The sequence below is a fragment of the Xiphophorus hellerii genome, chromosome 5 (genome assembly GCF_003331165.1).
Source record: "Xiphophorus hellerii strain 12219 chromosome 5, Xiphophorus_hellerii-4.1, whole genome shotgun sequence".
NCBI classification, from domain to species: domain Eukaryota; kingdom Metazoa; phylum Chordata; class Actinopteri; order Cyprinodontiformes; family Poeciliidae; genus Xiphophorus; species Xiphophorus hellerii.
This window is the reverse complement of record NC_045676.1, coordinates 13,998,517-14,013,598: the sequence shown is the minus strand read 5'-3', so window position 1 is coordinate 14,013,598 and position 15,082 is coordinate 13,998,517. Positions and strand designations below refer to the sequence as shown.

Below are 15,082 nucleotides of genomic sequence, written 5' to 3'. Positions count from 1 at the left end.
GCAGCGGGGTCACGTAAACACCCCGTCATCTGCCGCTGCAGCCTCCGAGTCCGTCCCTCTCCCTCCACCTTGTTTGCAACACAGCGGGGCCCCTCAGATTCCTCCGCTTTCCGTGTCGTATATAAGAAATAAAGTTGTCCGCTTCCTCATGTCTTCCTTTTTGCGCTCAGAGCGAAACAACTTTTCGGTATTGATGCGAAAATGACCCTCATACATCACTCACCTCCTCTGCTGCTCCGGTGGGTTCACGTACTCCGGTGGGCTCTGCTGCTGCTGCTGCTGCTGCCGCTGCTGCCTTTTCCTTTCTCCTCCCCTCCGCTTTTTCCTCCTCCTGGTTTCTTTCCGTTTCTCCTCCCTCCCAGATGCAGCTGATCTCCGGTAGGAGGAACCGAGAGACGCTGCTCCGGAAGTAAACAACCTTCTTTTTCTTTTTAATTATTGACCGTTCACTGACGGAGACGAGAAAATTAATACCTCTACTGGAGATTATTACAGTGCAGGGTCGCTTTGATTGCAGCAGCAACCTTTTGAAGAAGCTTTAATAAGAAAAACATCAATAAGGCATGTTCACAATGGAACAGAGCGTATACAAAACTGCATATAAAGATTGTCCTTACAGTATTTGCACATATAAAAGCTTTGTGCTGTTAATAATGGCAACATTTTTATTGGTTTAGATATGTAGTTAATAAAAAAAAAATATCCTATTGTCAGTACAGTCAAAGAGGACATTTTTCCACGTAAAAACTTTATTAAATATGAGCAGAAATTAAAGACTGACTTGATTGTCTTTGTCACAGACATTGATATAATTTTCAAGTGTGGGAGGGTAAAATAACATTTAATTTTTTTTTTTTTTTACCATACTGGCTGATAAAAACACTTTGTCTCAAGAAAGTCAGACCAATATGACGAGATGGAGGTGAGCATGTGATCTCAGGAAAACAATGGTCCTGTGTTGTCTGGTGTCTTTTTGGCAGAGGACAGAAGCCAGATTTTTTGCTTTTATCAGAGTCCGAAAATGAAGAAAACTGAGTTCTCTTACTTCATGCAGTAAAATGGCTAAGATGGCTATTTTGAAATAATGGGAATGTAATAGTGATGTAAAAACTCTAAATATGTCCCCTTTTGCTTACACTGATTCACCAAGAAACTTTATCAAACCATTTTTGAAATAATTGTGGCTCAATTTTGCACAGGATTGACTTGTATTCCATAGCACACCACAAACTTGGTGCCATTTAAAGGGAAATAAACAGATTTCATAAACTGTATTGCCAAGAAATATAATCAACCAAGCATACATTTCTTTACTTTCTTTGCTAAGTACTGTCAACATTGGACAGAGTCTGGGAATATTGAATGAAGCTCCAAAGGTTGCAAAGGCGTCTCATTTTCTAATATCATGGAAATAGAATGAAGTAAAAGAAGGGAAAGGAACAAATCCTTCCAAAACAACAAGGCAAAGAACAAAAGTGTTAATGTGACAATAAATTGAGTGAAAAACAGGAAACATAAATGCTGTGGAAAAGGATACAGATGTGTTTCCTTTTTAACATGTTACAGCCGTGTGTGATTTATTATTTATCTAAGAATAACTTAGTTAAAATAATCTCTGTCATGACACAGATGCTTATCTTAAGCTTAATTGATTTTTTTTTCTCAGAAGTAAACACCTTATCTGAGCTGAGAGTTTCACTGAAAAATTATATTCATTACGAGCAATGAAGGTACATTGAAGTCCTTCTTGGTTTCCTTTACAGTTACAGACTGAAAAAAACCTTTAAAATATTAAGAAATGTTTTAATCCTTGCTTTCTTTGTTCGATTTTTAAGTGTAAATCTTAAATAAAATCCATTCATGATGGTAAAAACAGTCTTCGTGATTCTTCTTCACATCAATGAAAGATTTCTGCTAAACATTTGGGTTTGAAAATACAGACAGGAATAGTGTGGTAGTGTAAGGACCCCTGGTGGTTAAATCAAATTATTACACACATTGTCAGGTTGGATTCAAACGTAATCTCTGGCAGAGAGCATTCTTTTTTAAACAAGAGTTGTTTAGTAAATGCAGGGTTCATTGTTCTGAGTAAAAAAAAAAAAGTATGTGTTTTTCCTCTATAAAGTAAGAAAAATCGTTTCTTTCTTTCTTTCTTTGTAATAAAACCATGACTCAAAAACTAATGGGTTATTTATTTAATGCAGTACTTAGGTTTATGTTGTCATAAACCTATGGATGGACGGACAGAAAGATGTCATCATCAAATTGTTTTTATATTTATATTACAATTTTATATAAGGTAATTAATTAGATTAAAAATTTAATTAACTTTTTATTCTAATATTTCTATGTAATATGTGCATTTGCCTACATTTACAACATGTGGACCTATATTATGGTCCACATGTTGTAATTACTCCGATCCATTCGGCGGCGCTGTAGTGACACTTACACGAGTTTTTGACCAATCACCGTTGTTACGGAAATTTGAACAAGAAGCGGTTCTTGGATGTTTCGAATGGAGAGAAGATTCATCCCACAGGAAAGCACGTAAGACACGCTTTGCCTCTTACTTGAATAAATCATTCTGCTAGAATTTGTTTAAAAACTGCGTAGGTGTGTTAATATTTTAATCAGCTCTCAAGAAGAACTTCTTTCTGTAGCAACGTCAGGCGGTTTCACGTCGTTTCTGTTGTATTTTTGACAACTTTAGATCCTAAACACGGCTCTAGCTGAATTTATGTGAAACATGAAGCCATTTGAGCCGATGTTTCTGAAAACCTACGGTAAGCTGAGGCGGAAGGTTTCGGCTTGGATTTCTCCTGAAGACCGAAGGAAGGCTTTCGACAGCACCCCGTCATCTGATGACTTGTCTGTGCTTGAGGCCGCAAAACCCCGCAAGGCACGGTGGGTTCAAGGCCTCATCCTGGCTCCAACATTCTTACTGCTCATATTTGTACAACAGACTGGGTTAAATATCCTATGCAAAATTAAATGTCTGGACTCAACTCGTGTAATTATGAAGTGTTTACTCAGCGGAAACTCTGCCTCTCACGGTCTTAATTATTTGAATCAATACGTATATCTTTGAATGCATGTTCTGACTTAATTCTGCAGAGCTGCATAATTCATGCACTCAGAAAAGATCTGGAAAAATATGGACTTTCTTTTAAGATCATTTGTATTCAGGTTTCATAAATTGTCACTTTAATTTGTCTTTTTTCAAGTCAATTCCTTAACTTGGAATAAAATTGTCAAAATTTATACCAAAAAGTAGTGTCAAACTAAATTCCATTTTATAAAATAGTTTTCCCCCTTTTTGTTCAGGGGAGTTCTTAAGAATTTCTTGCAAGATTCATGTATAAAAAAAAATCATGAAGCCAATAGCTTTAAAATAAATTTTTTGTATGAGTTTAATCCAGAATCTCATCTTGAGATTGGAAGCTCACTGATCATCCAGTGAGATTGGACCATAACAGTCTGACAGGAACTTGCAATGTTTGTTTTTGTTTCAACACCTCTGCATTTTACACCCTCTCTTCTTGTGTTTGTAATGTTACAGGGGAAGGTACACAACGGATGACGGTCAAAGAGCAGACCGTCCTGCCAAGAAAAAAGCCATGCTGTGCTTGAAGAGCTTCACTGATAAAAACATGACTGATGAGGAGAACACTGGTCCATCTCCTCCTAATCCGGCACCGACCAAGAAAACTCGGTGTGTGAGAAAACTAATCTCAATTTCATTTTCTTTTCATTGGATATTATTTCCAGTGCCTCCAAAAAGTATTAACACCTGCTAAATTAAATCACATTCTGTCACTTTACAACTGCAAATGTCAGTGTATTTTATTAGGATTTTATTTGATAGAATACAAAGTTGGGCCTCTCTGATTAATAAAGTGTATTCATTTATTCTCTGTCACATAAGATCCCATTAGACCACATTCAAGTTTGTGATTGTAAAGTTGAAAGTGTGTAGAAACCTTTTTCGGGGGAACGTATGTTTGATTTTATTGAACTTTGCAGTGAAACTTTCAACATCATGACATGTTTTTCAACTGTTTTGGTCTAACAATCACAGTATTTGCTGATATAATGTACATTTACCTCTTGCTACATAGAGGGAAGAACAGAGGTGTTTCCAGTAGTAAGCAGAAGGCCGTTCTGTGTCAATCGGAGACCAGCAACTATGGGGAGAGCATCATGAAGCCGCCTTTACCCACAAAGCGTAGAAAAACAACCAGGTCTGTGTTTGGTTCATGTAAATATTTTCTACTAGCATGATTTTAAGTTAGAGCAATTTCAACTCTTTGTACCTTGCCTTAAAAATTTCCCTAGCCTCGTGAGGTGTTCTGAATTCTGCTTGCCCTGCTGTCTTTCTGATACGATCTGTACTTTATCAGGTCAAAACAGATAGGATCTGTACCTGTGTTCACAAGACGGAGAGGTCGGGGAGTTTTTACCACCAGTGAGAGTGAGAGCGAAACATCTGTACCGAAACTGCAAAAAATCCAAGCTAAAACGAGGATGAACTCCAGGTATGTGGTCAGTTGGTGTCCAGTATTATGAAATGGAAGTTCAACTTTATTTTTTAAAAATGGGACAATACCTATTAATGAATACTTGCATGTAAATACACAAGATTATAGCCAGTTTGGCTAATTTCCACCTCTTGTCTCATAGGCATGTTGATGATGAAGCACATAATAAACACAAAGCCAAAACCAACAAAATAACACTTCAGAATAACAATTGCATAAAAAGCATAGAGCAAATACTCTTTGTATCTCCTTTTTCTTATGCCAGTGTTCGCCTTCCGTCTGGTGGCCGCTTCGTAACCCGTCGCAGACGCGCCGCTTCCACCAAACCTGAAGCTACAGTCAGTTTACTCAACTCGTCAGACGACTTCATTTCCAGACCATTTGGTTCCAGCGTGAATCAACATCCCTCCAGGAGACGTAGGGCCCCTCCAGTGTTTGGCCTGTCAAGCGCAGAGAACTCAGTGAATGCTCCAAGGTCCACCGAGCCTTTCAGAGAGATCTCCCTTAACGAGTTAGCAGAGAACAGCCTCGGATCCGTTCCGAGCAAACCCATCTTCTGCTCCACGCCCTCGATGCCCAACTTCAACAAGCGAAGACACCCAAAGTTCCCCAGTCAGGTTGCCTCTCCTCCGTCTGCTCTGGGCAGCTCTATAGGCGTGTTGAACACTTTCCAAGAAGACCCAGATTTACTGCGACTTCCTGCATCACTTTCCTTGCAGAAAGAAGCAAATCTGCATCACAGTGAGGAACAGTCGCTTGATTTATTTTCTGAGTCAGGCAGAAGGGTTTGCAGCAACGATGCCGAATGCCACCGCGGAGACTTGGACAGTGGGAAGTCAGAAATTGAAAGCAGCAGTGTGTTTGTATCGGCAGCAGGAAGGTTGGAGTGGTTGATCGAGGCTCTGAAGGAGAGATGTCTGAGCCAGCCCTGTACGGTTCAGCTACAGAGATTAAACTTCATCCCCACTACTCAGCTTTCCAGTCAGACCTCAGACTCATCCTGCTTGGAGCTATTGAGCCCCGAATCAAAAGTAGTACCTTCTTCCACAGATTGGAGTCAAACTTTTGATTTTTGTTTAGAAGAATCGGTTCGTATCAGTAAAACCAGCGATTACGGGTCACCAGTTTCTAATATGGACATTGCAGATTCAGCCAGTGATGACCACGTTGTGAATGTTTTGAAATTTCCTGAACTCTTCAGCGGAGAAGTAAACGGGGAGAACTTGGACGCTCAAAACAGCTATGAGGAAATAATGGAGACACAATCCCCAGCTGCCAGAGGAGCACCAACACGGTTAACCGATGAAGATGCCAAAACGGCAAAGAGCACAATATGTACAGAGGAATGCGTGGTTCAGATAAAGAAACTTTCACTCTCTCAGCTGCATCTCCAGGGCTCGCAGTATGAACACAATCCAGAAACTAAAGCAGAGTCGTCGGACATTTCAGAGCTGAAGGAGGCTTCGTTGACCTCATGTGCTGTTGTTAAAGTCAATAAACTATCTCTTTCAGAGTTGACAGACATTTTGCAGCCGAAAGATGGTACGCTTAAATCTTTAACCAGCTTCTCAGACTCATCTAGTGATGACCAGACCGGTCATTTCTCCGACAATGAGTGCAGTGAAGACGCCAGCTCCCTGAGAACTGCTTCAAAAAGCATCAGCTCTAATAAAGAAGTCAAAAAATCCATCAAAAGTTTCCCCAACAGAGAGAAGGGGTCTCGGGCCCCCAAACAGAGGAGCCCATCATCAGACAGGAGCGGGATGGCGAGGAAGGCGTGTGTTAGCGGAATGAGCGTGAGCCGCTGGAAGAACAGGGGCGCTGCTGGAGCGCAGGCGTTCAGGAAGAAGCAGGGCACCAGCACAGCTGTGAACTGCAGCATCAACGAGCTGATTTCCACGCACACTGATGTGAGAGTCGCACACACACAAACACATCCGAGTCAAAACTGATGACGGCTAGAGTGCAAATATTCACACATGCCTTTTCACATTTTGTCACATTTCAATAACTGAGGTTAATTTCACTGATATTTTATGCAACAGACCAAACTGAGGTTGAGCTACAAGAAAAAAATGTATTCAGTTTTCTACTTCATAGAGAATTATTTTGAATTTCCAAGACAAAAATTCTCATTTTGATTTGGAGATCAATTGGAGACTGGGCTTTGACTGGGCTGTTCTGTCACTTGAACATGCTTGGAGTTAATCGGTTCTCTTTTCTTTCTTACTGTGTGTTTTGGGTTCTCCTGCTGGAAGTCTGCTGCAACCCAGAGATTTTCTTTCAGGGTTTTCCTGTATTAAGTTTTATCCATCTTCCAATCATTTTTGTGCAATTTGTCTGTCTCTCCTGATGCATCTTCACAGCATGATCTATTCTTTTTTGTTTGTTTGTTTGTTTTTTTTGTTCTCTAGTTGTATTTGTCCCAAGTGCTTCTCATAATCACAAACCAAGCAGGAATTGTGTCTTTATGAAGTTAACACACTTTATTTATAGGAGTTGCTGGCAGCTGCAGTCAATTTCTGTACTCCACCGAGGATGAATCCGCTCAACCTGTCATCTCTGCTGACTGATTTCACACCCAGCACACACACCTGGGGCCGCCTCAAAGCTGCACTCTCTGTTCATCGCAAAAGCAGGGGTAATAATATCTCACAGCATTTCTAAGTGGTGCGACGCAAAATATTCAGATGTGATTGTTATTGACCGACCCCTCCCCCCCACTTCTCTTCCTCTCGTCAGTGCAACTCACTCCAAGGAGTGTGGCTGGGTCACCGACGTCCACTCCCCTAAAGATGAGGCCACCATACATGAGCCAGGATCTCTTTACCAGTCCACTACCCCCTCCACTGCCCAAACGCCTCCAGGCGCAGCTGCTTCACCAGCACTCCCTGGTAAAACATTCAGTACACACACCTACTGACATGTTATGGAATAATGTTATAGTTTTTATTTATTTTTTTGTTAAGGTTGTGTGTGAAGATCAAGATCTGACAGATGCTGAAAAAGTGTATGCTGAGTGCGGCCAGCAGTGTCCTCTGTCCTGGGAAGAGTGTATTCTCCCTCACCGGATGAAGCGGTGTGTGAAGATTGGTGAAGGAACATTTGGGGAGGTCTTCTCTACCACCAACGCCGCGGGAGAGATGGTGGCTCTCAAAGTATGTGCATTATCATCTACCCTTAACATGCTTCACTTAGAGCAAAGAGGTTTCACTTAAAAAAAATTTGATCTGCAGGATTTCATTGAAATATTTTCGCAGATTTGCATAATTATTGGAAAAGTAAAACAGAATAGAAAAATTGCAGCATCTCCAGACTTTATTCCCGGCCCTGTTTGACAGTTGTCTGTCAACATACAGTACAGACCAAAAGTTTGGACACACCTTTTAATTCAATGAGTTTCCTTTATTTTCATGACTATTGACATTGTAGATTCACACTGAAGGCATCAAAACTATGAATAACACATGTGAAAATATGCACTAAACAAAAACGTGTAAAACAACTGAAAATACCCCTTATATTTTCAAAGTAGCAACCTTTTGCTGCGATTACTGCTTTGCACACACTCTGCATTTTCTTGATGAGCTTCAAGAGGTAGTCACCTGAAATGGTTTTCACTTCATAGGTATGCCCTGTCAGGTTAATAAGTGGGATTTCTTGCCTTATAAATAGTCATGAAAATAAAGAAAACCCATTGAATTAGAAGGTGTGTCCAAACTTTTGGTCTGTACTGTAGTTCAGCAATCCTTCTATCTGTTTTTATTTTCATAATTCATTGTTTTTTTTTGTTTTTAAATCCATTCATACATTGGTCTATATTTGTCTGTCCACCCAAAGTCTGAACATGCATCCAAATGACCATTGTCCTGTCATCTGTAATGAAGAACATCAGCTGTTTAAAGCATTACAGTATTTCCCTATTAGGATACGCTCACTGAATATCAATCTCTGAGTGAGAAATCAATGCTAAAATAATTTTTCACAAAATTCCGGTTAGTCACAAATGAAACTGTGTACTTTAACAGTACAGTACACTCACTCTTTTGTTTTCAGGTTATTCCACTAGAGGGCAGCAAGAAGGTGAATGGAGAGGACCAGAAGACCTTTGGAGAAATCCTTCCTGAGATTATTATCTCCAAGTGAGTGGTATTCTAGGTACATTCCCAGAATAGCCAGACTGTGATGTCTACATGTAGCCATTGAGAATGAGGAGAATTTGAAGCCACTTCAGAATCGTCCAGCTGAGCTGCAATGATGACGAGCTTTGATCGGATGTTTTTTTTTCACCAGGGAGCTGAGCCACCTGAAAGAGAAGCAGCAGAATCAGACTCATGGCTTTATTGGACTCAATGAGTGAGTTTATTTCTTTGTTTCAGTTGAGAAGGTCTCATCTGTGTTGATTTAACTCGATGCGTGTCGTTTCCTCCCAGCCTTCATTGCGTTCAAGGCTGCTACCCACCAGAGTTCCTGAAAGCATGGGACGCGTTTGACAAACGCAAAGGATCTGAGAATGACCGGCCAGGTTTGTTTAAAGTGATAATAGCCATTATGTTGTTGAAATCGAAAGATTTCAGATTTTGTTGTTATTGGCTGATGAACAGAAATGAAAAGCACATTTCTCCATTTAAAAGTGCTGAAAAACCATTTGAGGACCAGCATTTGTTTTAATGTTTCATGGAGTCTCTTTTTGTGAATTTTTGCACAGATTTCTTTGAGGAAGATCACTTGTTCATAATCCTTGAGTTTGAGTTTGGAGGCGTTGACCTGGAGAACAGCAATGGAACGGTAAGTTCAAAAAACCTTTAGCTCTGGGGTGTCCATCTGATGTGAAAACAAAACATTGTGAGACAGTTTTCATCTTGTTTGGCATGTGTTAATTCAAGCCATCATTGTGTTAAGTTGGCGTCGTTTGTGGTGGCGAAGAGCGTCCTTCATCAGGTCACCGTTGCCTTGGCTGTTGCTGAGCAGGAGCTGCATTTCGAACACAGGTGGAGTAAAAGTGGATGCATCTGTGATTTTAAATTCTTCTAGAACCCGAATCGGTGCCTACAGCAGAGATGCACCAAGATTTTTCCTGGCTGATGTCGGTTTCTATCTTGACTTGCTTATTAAATATTTGTTTTATTAAAGAATAAAACATAAAATTATTACACATCATTGTATAGGGGAACAGTTTTGAATTCAAGAGAAAAGTTGGTAATTACACGATCATTCCGGTTTATGAATCAAAGCATGGGTCAGAACTTTAAGGCTTTAATTTTAATTCATTAATTACATTGATTTTAGCATGTAGTGTTTTAAATGCTATCCTTTTTATTATTTTAATGTATGCAAAGGTTTCGGTCAGAACCTTTCTGGTACTCGCATATTCTTCACATAACAGCCATTTGTCTTGGCCCACTAGAAGTTATTTTTTGCTTCACAAAACGATGGGATGGGATGAATGACCAGGGGTTCCTGAAGGACATGAAAGCTGAATGGGTATTATAGCATCAATTTGATGAATAACAGTTAAACTATGTTTGTTGCTGAGCTCATACATCTGTCTATTCAATAATTTAGCAACAAAAATGGGTTTTTGAACTCAAAATGTGGCTTTATTTGTGAGAAATTGTGATTAGAGACCCTGCAATTAACTTCACTAAAAATATTTAGTTCACCAGTACTTTGTCTAAAAACAAAGGAAGTTCCTACATATGATGCATTTAATGAAGCGGGATTCTGACCCAATGGTGCTATTTGGACCTCTAAATGACTAATTGGTGCACCTCTAGCTGTTAGTTGAGCCATATTGTTAAAATGCTGATATCCCGTAACCCTAAAATACTGAGCACTTTCACTGTGTAATACAGGGACCTCCACTGGGGGAATGTGCTTGTGAAAGCCACCAGAGAGAAGACGGGGACATTCCTCCTCGACGGAGAAGTTCACAGCATGGAAACCAAAGGCGTTCTGGTCCGCATCATCGACTATTCCCTCTCCAGGCTAGAAATTGGTCAGTTTTTGTTATATCATGCAACGCTCGTGCTGCATGGTTTGGCTTAAAAACCGCCCAACAGTAGAACATGTTGTTCCCTCCAGATGATCTGACTGTTTCCTGTGACATCTCAAAAGACGAGGAGCTCTTCATGGGTCAGGGAGACTACCAGTTTGAAATCTACAGACTGATGAGACAGGAAAACGGGTCAGTGGTGCTTTAGTAGCTCATGTTGTGAAACTGTTCTGCTTAGAGATGTTTGTTTGGGTGTTGCTGGCATCTGTATGATGGATGCTTCATGAATCATGTTAGGTGTTGGTGCATGCTAAATGAGTCTTCAGGGCTTCAGTCATAGGAGTAGCAGAATAATGATGCATATTGAGGATGTTATAATACATTTATTTCTTAAAATCTGTTTACTGTCCCACAGGTTGTAGATTTAAACTCTGAAGACATTAATGATAAAGTAATTCTTCTGTTTGACCACAATGACTGTATAAGTCGAAATGATTCATCCAAACATATTAACATCCAGTCAGAAGGATACTAGATGCTTTTCTGCAACATCACCTGGAGACATTTATCCAATTATTTGGGAAGTGTGTGTTTGTTTGGGCCTGTTTACTTTTGAGCCTGTGAATTAGAGAAAACCCACAGTTAATTCAAAGTTATCCACTTATTGTTGCTTTAAATTTAAAATAAGTCTTTTTCTAACGCTGGAACCTTGTGATGGTTCATGGGTGTACAACAGGCTCAGAGAACTCCAGGGAATTATCTTACTTTTTCCCCCAGTGCTTAGCTGTAGTACTGATTTCTTGTTTCTGTTTCATCTCTAAAGAAACAAGTGGAGCAGCTACCACCCTCGCACCAACGTGTTGTGGCTCCACTACCTGTGCTCTAAGCTGCTTTCAATGAAGTACAAGAGTTCAGGGGGGAGGGGCACCAAGAATGCGCGAGAGGAACTGACCCGTTTCTATGACGACGTCCTCCAGTACAGCTCTGCCACAGACACTCTGCAGAACTGCCCGATGTTTCGGTAGTGGTTTAGGCACAGACAACATAACTGTATGGAGATTCACACAAAGAAAACCATGTGACTCTGTAATAAGCAGAAGTAGCACATTAAAATAATTTGTGAGTGAGCAGGATTGCATGTCTCTATATCCTGTTTAATGTTATTAGTGTTGAGCTTTTTTATTTTTAGGACTTTTTATAGTCGTTCCTCTCCGTTGTTGTTGACCTTTACGTTACTTGCATACAGCATGCTGATTCTGTATGATTCACTTTTGTGATTATTTTGTAATCTTGAAATGTTATTGCTTTGAATTGTACTGCAAGTAAATTGACTGCAACCTGAGTCTGATTTGGTATTTGAATGGGATGGGTTACTTAACTTTTTATTAGAAATTGATTGTATTTTCTTTGTTTTATCCCATGATGTGGCATTACTCATAAATCTCTACTTAGAGATGGAGCTCAATATAAATTGATATAAGCTTATTTGTACATTGCCTAGCCAACAAAAGAAAAATCACTTTTATTTTGTTGGATTACCTTTAACTTTTATTAAACATTGCCCTTGTGGCATAATTTCAACAAGCTCCTGCAATTTAACAAGATTTGTTTCCACTGTTGCATTAAATGTTCACTTGTATTGATGATAGGACAACCACTGTGCAAAGGCTTCTTCATAACTTCACAAAGATTATTTTGTGTCTCTTACCATGATGCATCCATCACTTGTCAGATCACATGACCTCACATCACTCTAGAGCACGAGTCCTCAAATCCAGTCAGGCCTGCTTGTATGTATCCCTGGTTCAACACACCTCAAACAAACGGCTGAATTACCTCCTTAGTGCTCTCCAGAGTCCTGCTAATGACCTGATTATTTGACTCGGACATAGTGGAACAGAGCCACATCAAAAACCTGTAGGACACCAACCCTCAAGGCCTGGATTTGAAGATGCCTGCTCTAGAGGCTAAACTTTTCCCCGTTCAGCCTCACCAATAAATGTCTTTTGTAAGTGCTGGAAATCACTCATTATTCTCCTTTTTGCCAGCACAGTGAGTAAACATCAAAACTTGATATTGTCATCCTTCCTGCCACATGCCATCTCACTGTACAATAAAAGCTAAATCATTGTTCTGCACTAATCAGTCCAATTTTGCACAACTGCACTGTGGCACACTTGCTGTACATATATTTACATATACATACTGTATCTGCATTTTTTGAATCTTTGCAAGGACTGCTCTAAGTTGCTTTTATATTAACAGCATGTTATATTTTATTTCTATTTTTATTTTGTCTACAATTGCTACTCAGTGGTGGTTGTTGTGTGTCTTGTCTCTATGCTGCTGTAACTGCGAAATAATTTCCCTGCTGGGATGAATAAAGTAATTCTATTCTATTCTATTCTTTAAAATGTATTAATTTCATTTGTATTTGATTTCCCTTTGGGATCAATCAAGTATATTTGAATTTGTATTTCCAGCTATAAAACATGCATCTCTTTCCTCCCTCCATTGTTTACATAGTGTTGCTGTGTGGTATTACACGAGACGTCACTCCCCGAAACTTCTTGCGGGGAGTAAAATGACGAGTGGCTATATTTGTCGTTCTACTTTTACTAAGTAAAACGACAAATATAGTAACACCCACTGATTTCAGGATTAGAAATAGTAACGTTAATTCATATTTACTGAACAGAAGTCAGATGAGTAACTAAGTAACGCATTACTGACATCACTGTTTATCTATATATCTATAAAGGCAAATACATAGGTAATTTATACAAGATATTAAACAAGGTCAGTTGTGACTTTGTGCTTTAATGGAGTCTTGGGTCTAAATGGCCGTTTTGGTCTAATTTTGAATTTACCCTTATATTTTCACCATAAAAACTATTTACCTTACCTTGTTTGGTATCATTATTTTCAGAACATCCTAAACTTTGTGATTTTACAGTGTAATGAAATGCACACTTCTCATGGCGTCTTTTTTTTATACAGAAGTCTTTTAAATGCATGACGTCATGCCCGCCACAGGGCGGGCGTCGATCTCAAATTAAGGCTTGATTAATTTCTTGTTGCTTGGCAACACCCGCTCTTTTTGAGTGTTTCGTTTGGTCTCTTTATTTGGACATCTTTATGGGCTTCAGCAAAAAATCTCCTCCACATCTCTTCCGGCGCTGAACTGGTGATTATTTTCACACATTTAATGGAGTAGCTCAGATGATTCGCATATGAATCATTGTATAATTACTTGGTGACAGAAAGTAATCAAGAACCAAGTCACTAACACTCAGACTATTTTTGGAGGGAAGGCAGGGGGACGGCTGGTGTAATGGAGACGTTCTGTACCAGGTCTTAAGTCAACACAGGGAAATCATTTGAAATGGCATTTAATGATTAATGATCAATGATTTAATTGATCGCTATTTACATTCCCCCATCAGCTGATGCAGCGGTGGCCTGTGACGTCATCAGCTCTACCGCAGCCAAACTCCAGACTCAACACCCGGACGCCTTCATGGTCATCACAGGTGACTTTAACCATGCCTCATTGGACAAAACTCTACACAACTTCCAGCAGTATGTTGACTGTCCCACCAGGGAAAACAAAATGCTGGATCTCCTGTATGCTAATGCCAAAGATGCATACAGCGCCACAGCCCTGCCCCCCCTTGGCAGGTCGGACCACATCTTGGTAAGGATGACTCCCAAGTATGTCCCTCTAGTGAGTAGGCAGCCTGTGCGCATCAGGACGGTGAGGAGGTGGACACAGGAGGCAGCTGAGGCACTGCAGGACTGCTTTGGGTCGACAGACTGGAATGTGCTCTGTGGGCCTCATGGGGAGGACATCGACAACATGTCTGACTGCATCACGGACTACATCAGAATCTGTGAGGACACTGTCATGCCAGCCCGGACCGTGCGCTGCTTCTCCAACAACAAACCCTGGATTACCAGTGACCTGAAGGCACTTCTAAACAAAAAGAAGATGGCTTTCAGGTCTGGAGATAAGGAGGAGCAGAGGAGAGTCCAGCGTGAACTCAGAGAGACACTGAGGACATGCAAGGACAACTACAGGAGGAAGCTTGAGTCTAAACTCAAGCAGAACAGTGTGAGAGATGTGTGGAAAGGAATGGAACACATCACTGGGATGAAGAGGAAGGACACACAGACATCTGGGAGCCTGGATAGAGCAAACCAGTTCAACCAGTTTTTCAACAGGTTTAGCTCACCTCCTGCTACTCCCCTACCACCAGCAGCCCCCCACACATCCACACTGCCCCAAGTTGTTCAATCCACCTACCGGCATTCTCCAGCACACCACCTCTCCTTCAGCCCCCCATCTCCACTGCAGACAACAACACCTACCCCCAGCTAACGGTGACTACAGGCCAGGTTAAGAGACAGTTGGAGCGATTACACCAGGGGAAGGCTGCAGGACCTGATGGCATTACACCACGGATCCTGAAGACCTGCTCCGGCCAGCTGTCCCCTGTACTGGCACACATGTACAACCTGAGCTTGAGGCTGGAGAGAGTCCCGC

At 40.6% G+C, this 15,082-nt stretch overlaps 2 protein-coding genes across 4 annotated transcripts in view; one reads left to right on the top strand and one right to left on the bottom strand.

Annotated features, from left to right (window-relative positions):
• The window catches only part of apbb2b (amyloid beta (A4) precursor protein-binding, family B, member 2b), a 55,666-nt gene extending 55,327 nt beyond the window's left edge, over nucleotides 1–339 (bottom strand). For all 3 annotated transcript variants that reach the window (XM_032562347.1, XM_032562348.1, XM_032562349.1), the window contains exon 1: nucleotides 224–339. The gene's annotated coding sequence lies outside the window, so the exon portion shown is untranslated. The remainder of the gene's footprint in view (nucleotides 1–223) is intronic.
• Nucleotides 340–2,481: 2,142 nt separating this feature from the next.
• Nucleotides 2,482–12,046, top strand: haspin (histone H3 associated protein kinase). The gene is made up of 17 exons (XM_032564212.1): nucleotides 2,482–2,550; nucleotides 2,714–2,907; nucleotides 3,563–3,715; nucleotides 4,122–4,244; nucleotides 4,404–4,538; nucleotides 4,807–6,451; nucleotides 7,038–7,182; nucleotides 7,284–7,435; nucleotides 7,511–7,699; nucleotides 8,598–8,683; nucleotides 8,835–8,897; nucleotides 8,975–9,066; nucleotides 9,250–9,329; nucleotides 9,444–9,532; nucleotides 10,397–10,539; nucleotides 10,626–10,728; nucleotides 11,360–12,046. Exons 2-17 carry the CDS (start codon nucleotides 2,750–2,752, stop codon nucleotides 11,559–11,561), a joined length of 3,558 nt encoding a protein of 1,185 aa, XP_032420103.1. The 5' UTR covers nucleotides 2,482–2,550; nucleotides 2,714–2,749; the 3' UTR covers nucleotides 11,562–12,046.
• Nucleotides 12,047–15,082: the final 3,036 nt, after the last annotated feature.

Coding starts and splice junctions, on each gene's coding strand:
- haspin (XM_032564212.1), top strand. CDS start 2,750: ATGAAGCCATTTGAGCCGATGTTTCTGAAAACCTACGGTAAGCTGAGG. Junction 2,908..3,562: donor GCAAAACCCCGCAAGGCACG/GTGGGTTCAAGG, acceptor GTAATGTTACAG/GGGAAGGTACACAACGGATG. Junction 4,539..4,806: donor AAAACGAGGATGAACTCCAG/GTATGTGGTCAG, acceptor TTCTTATGCCAG/TGTTCGCCTTCCGTCTGGTG.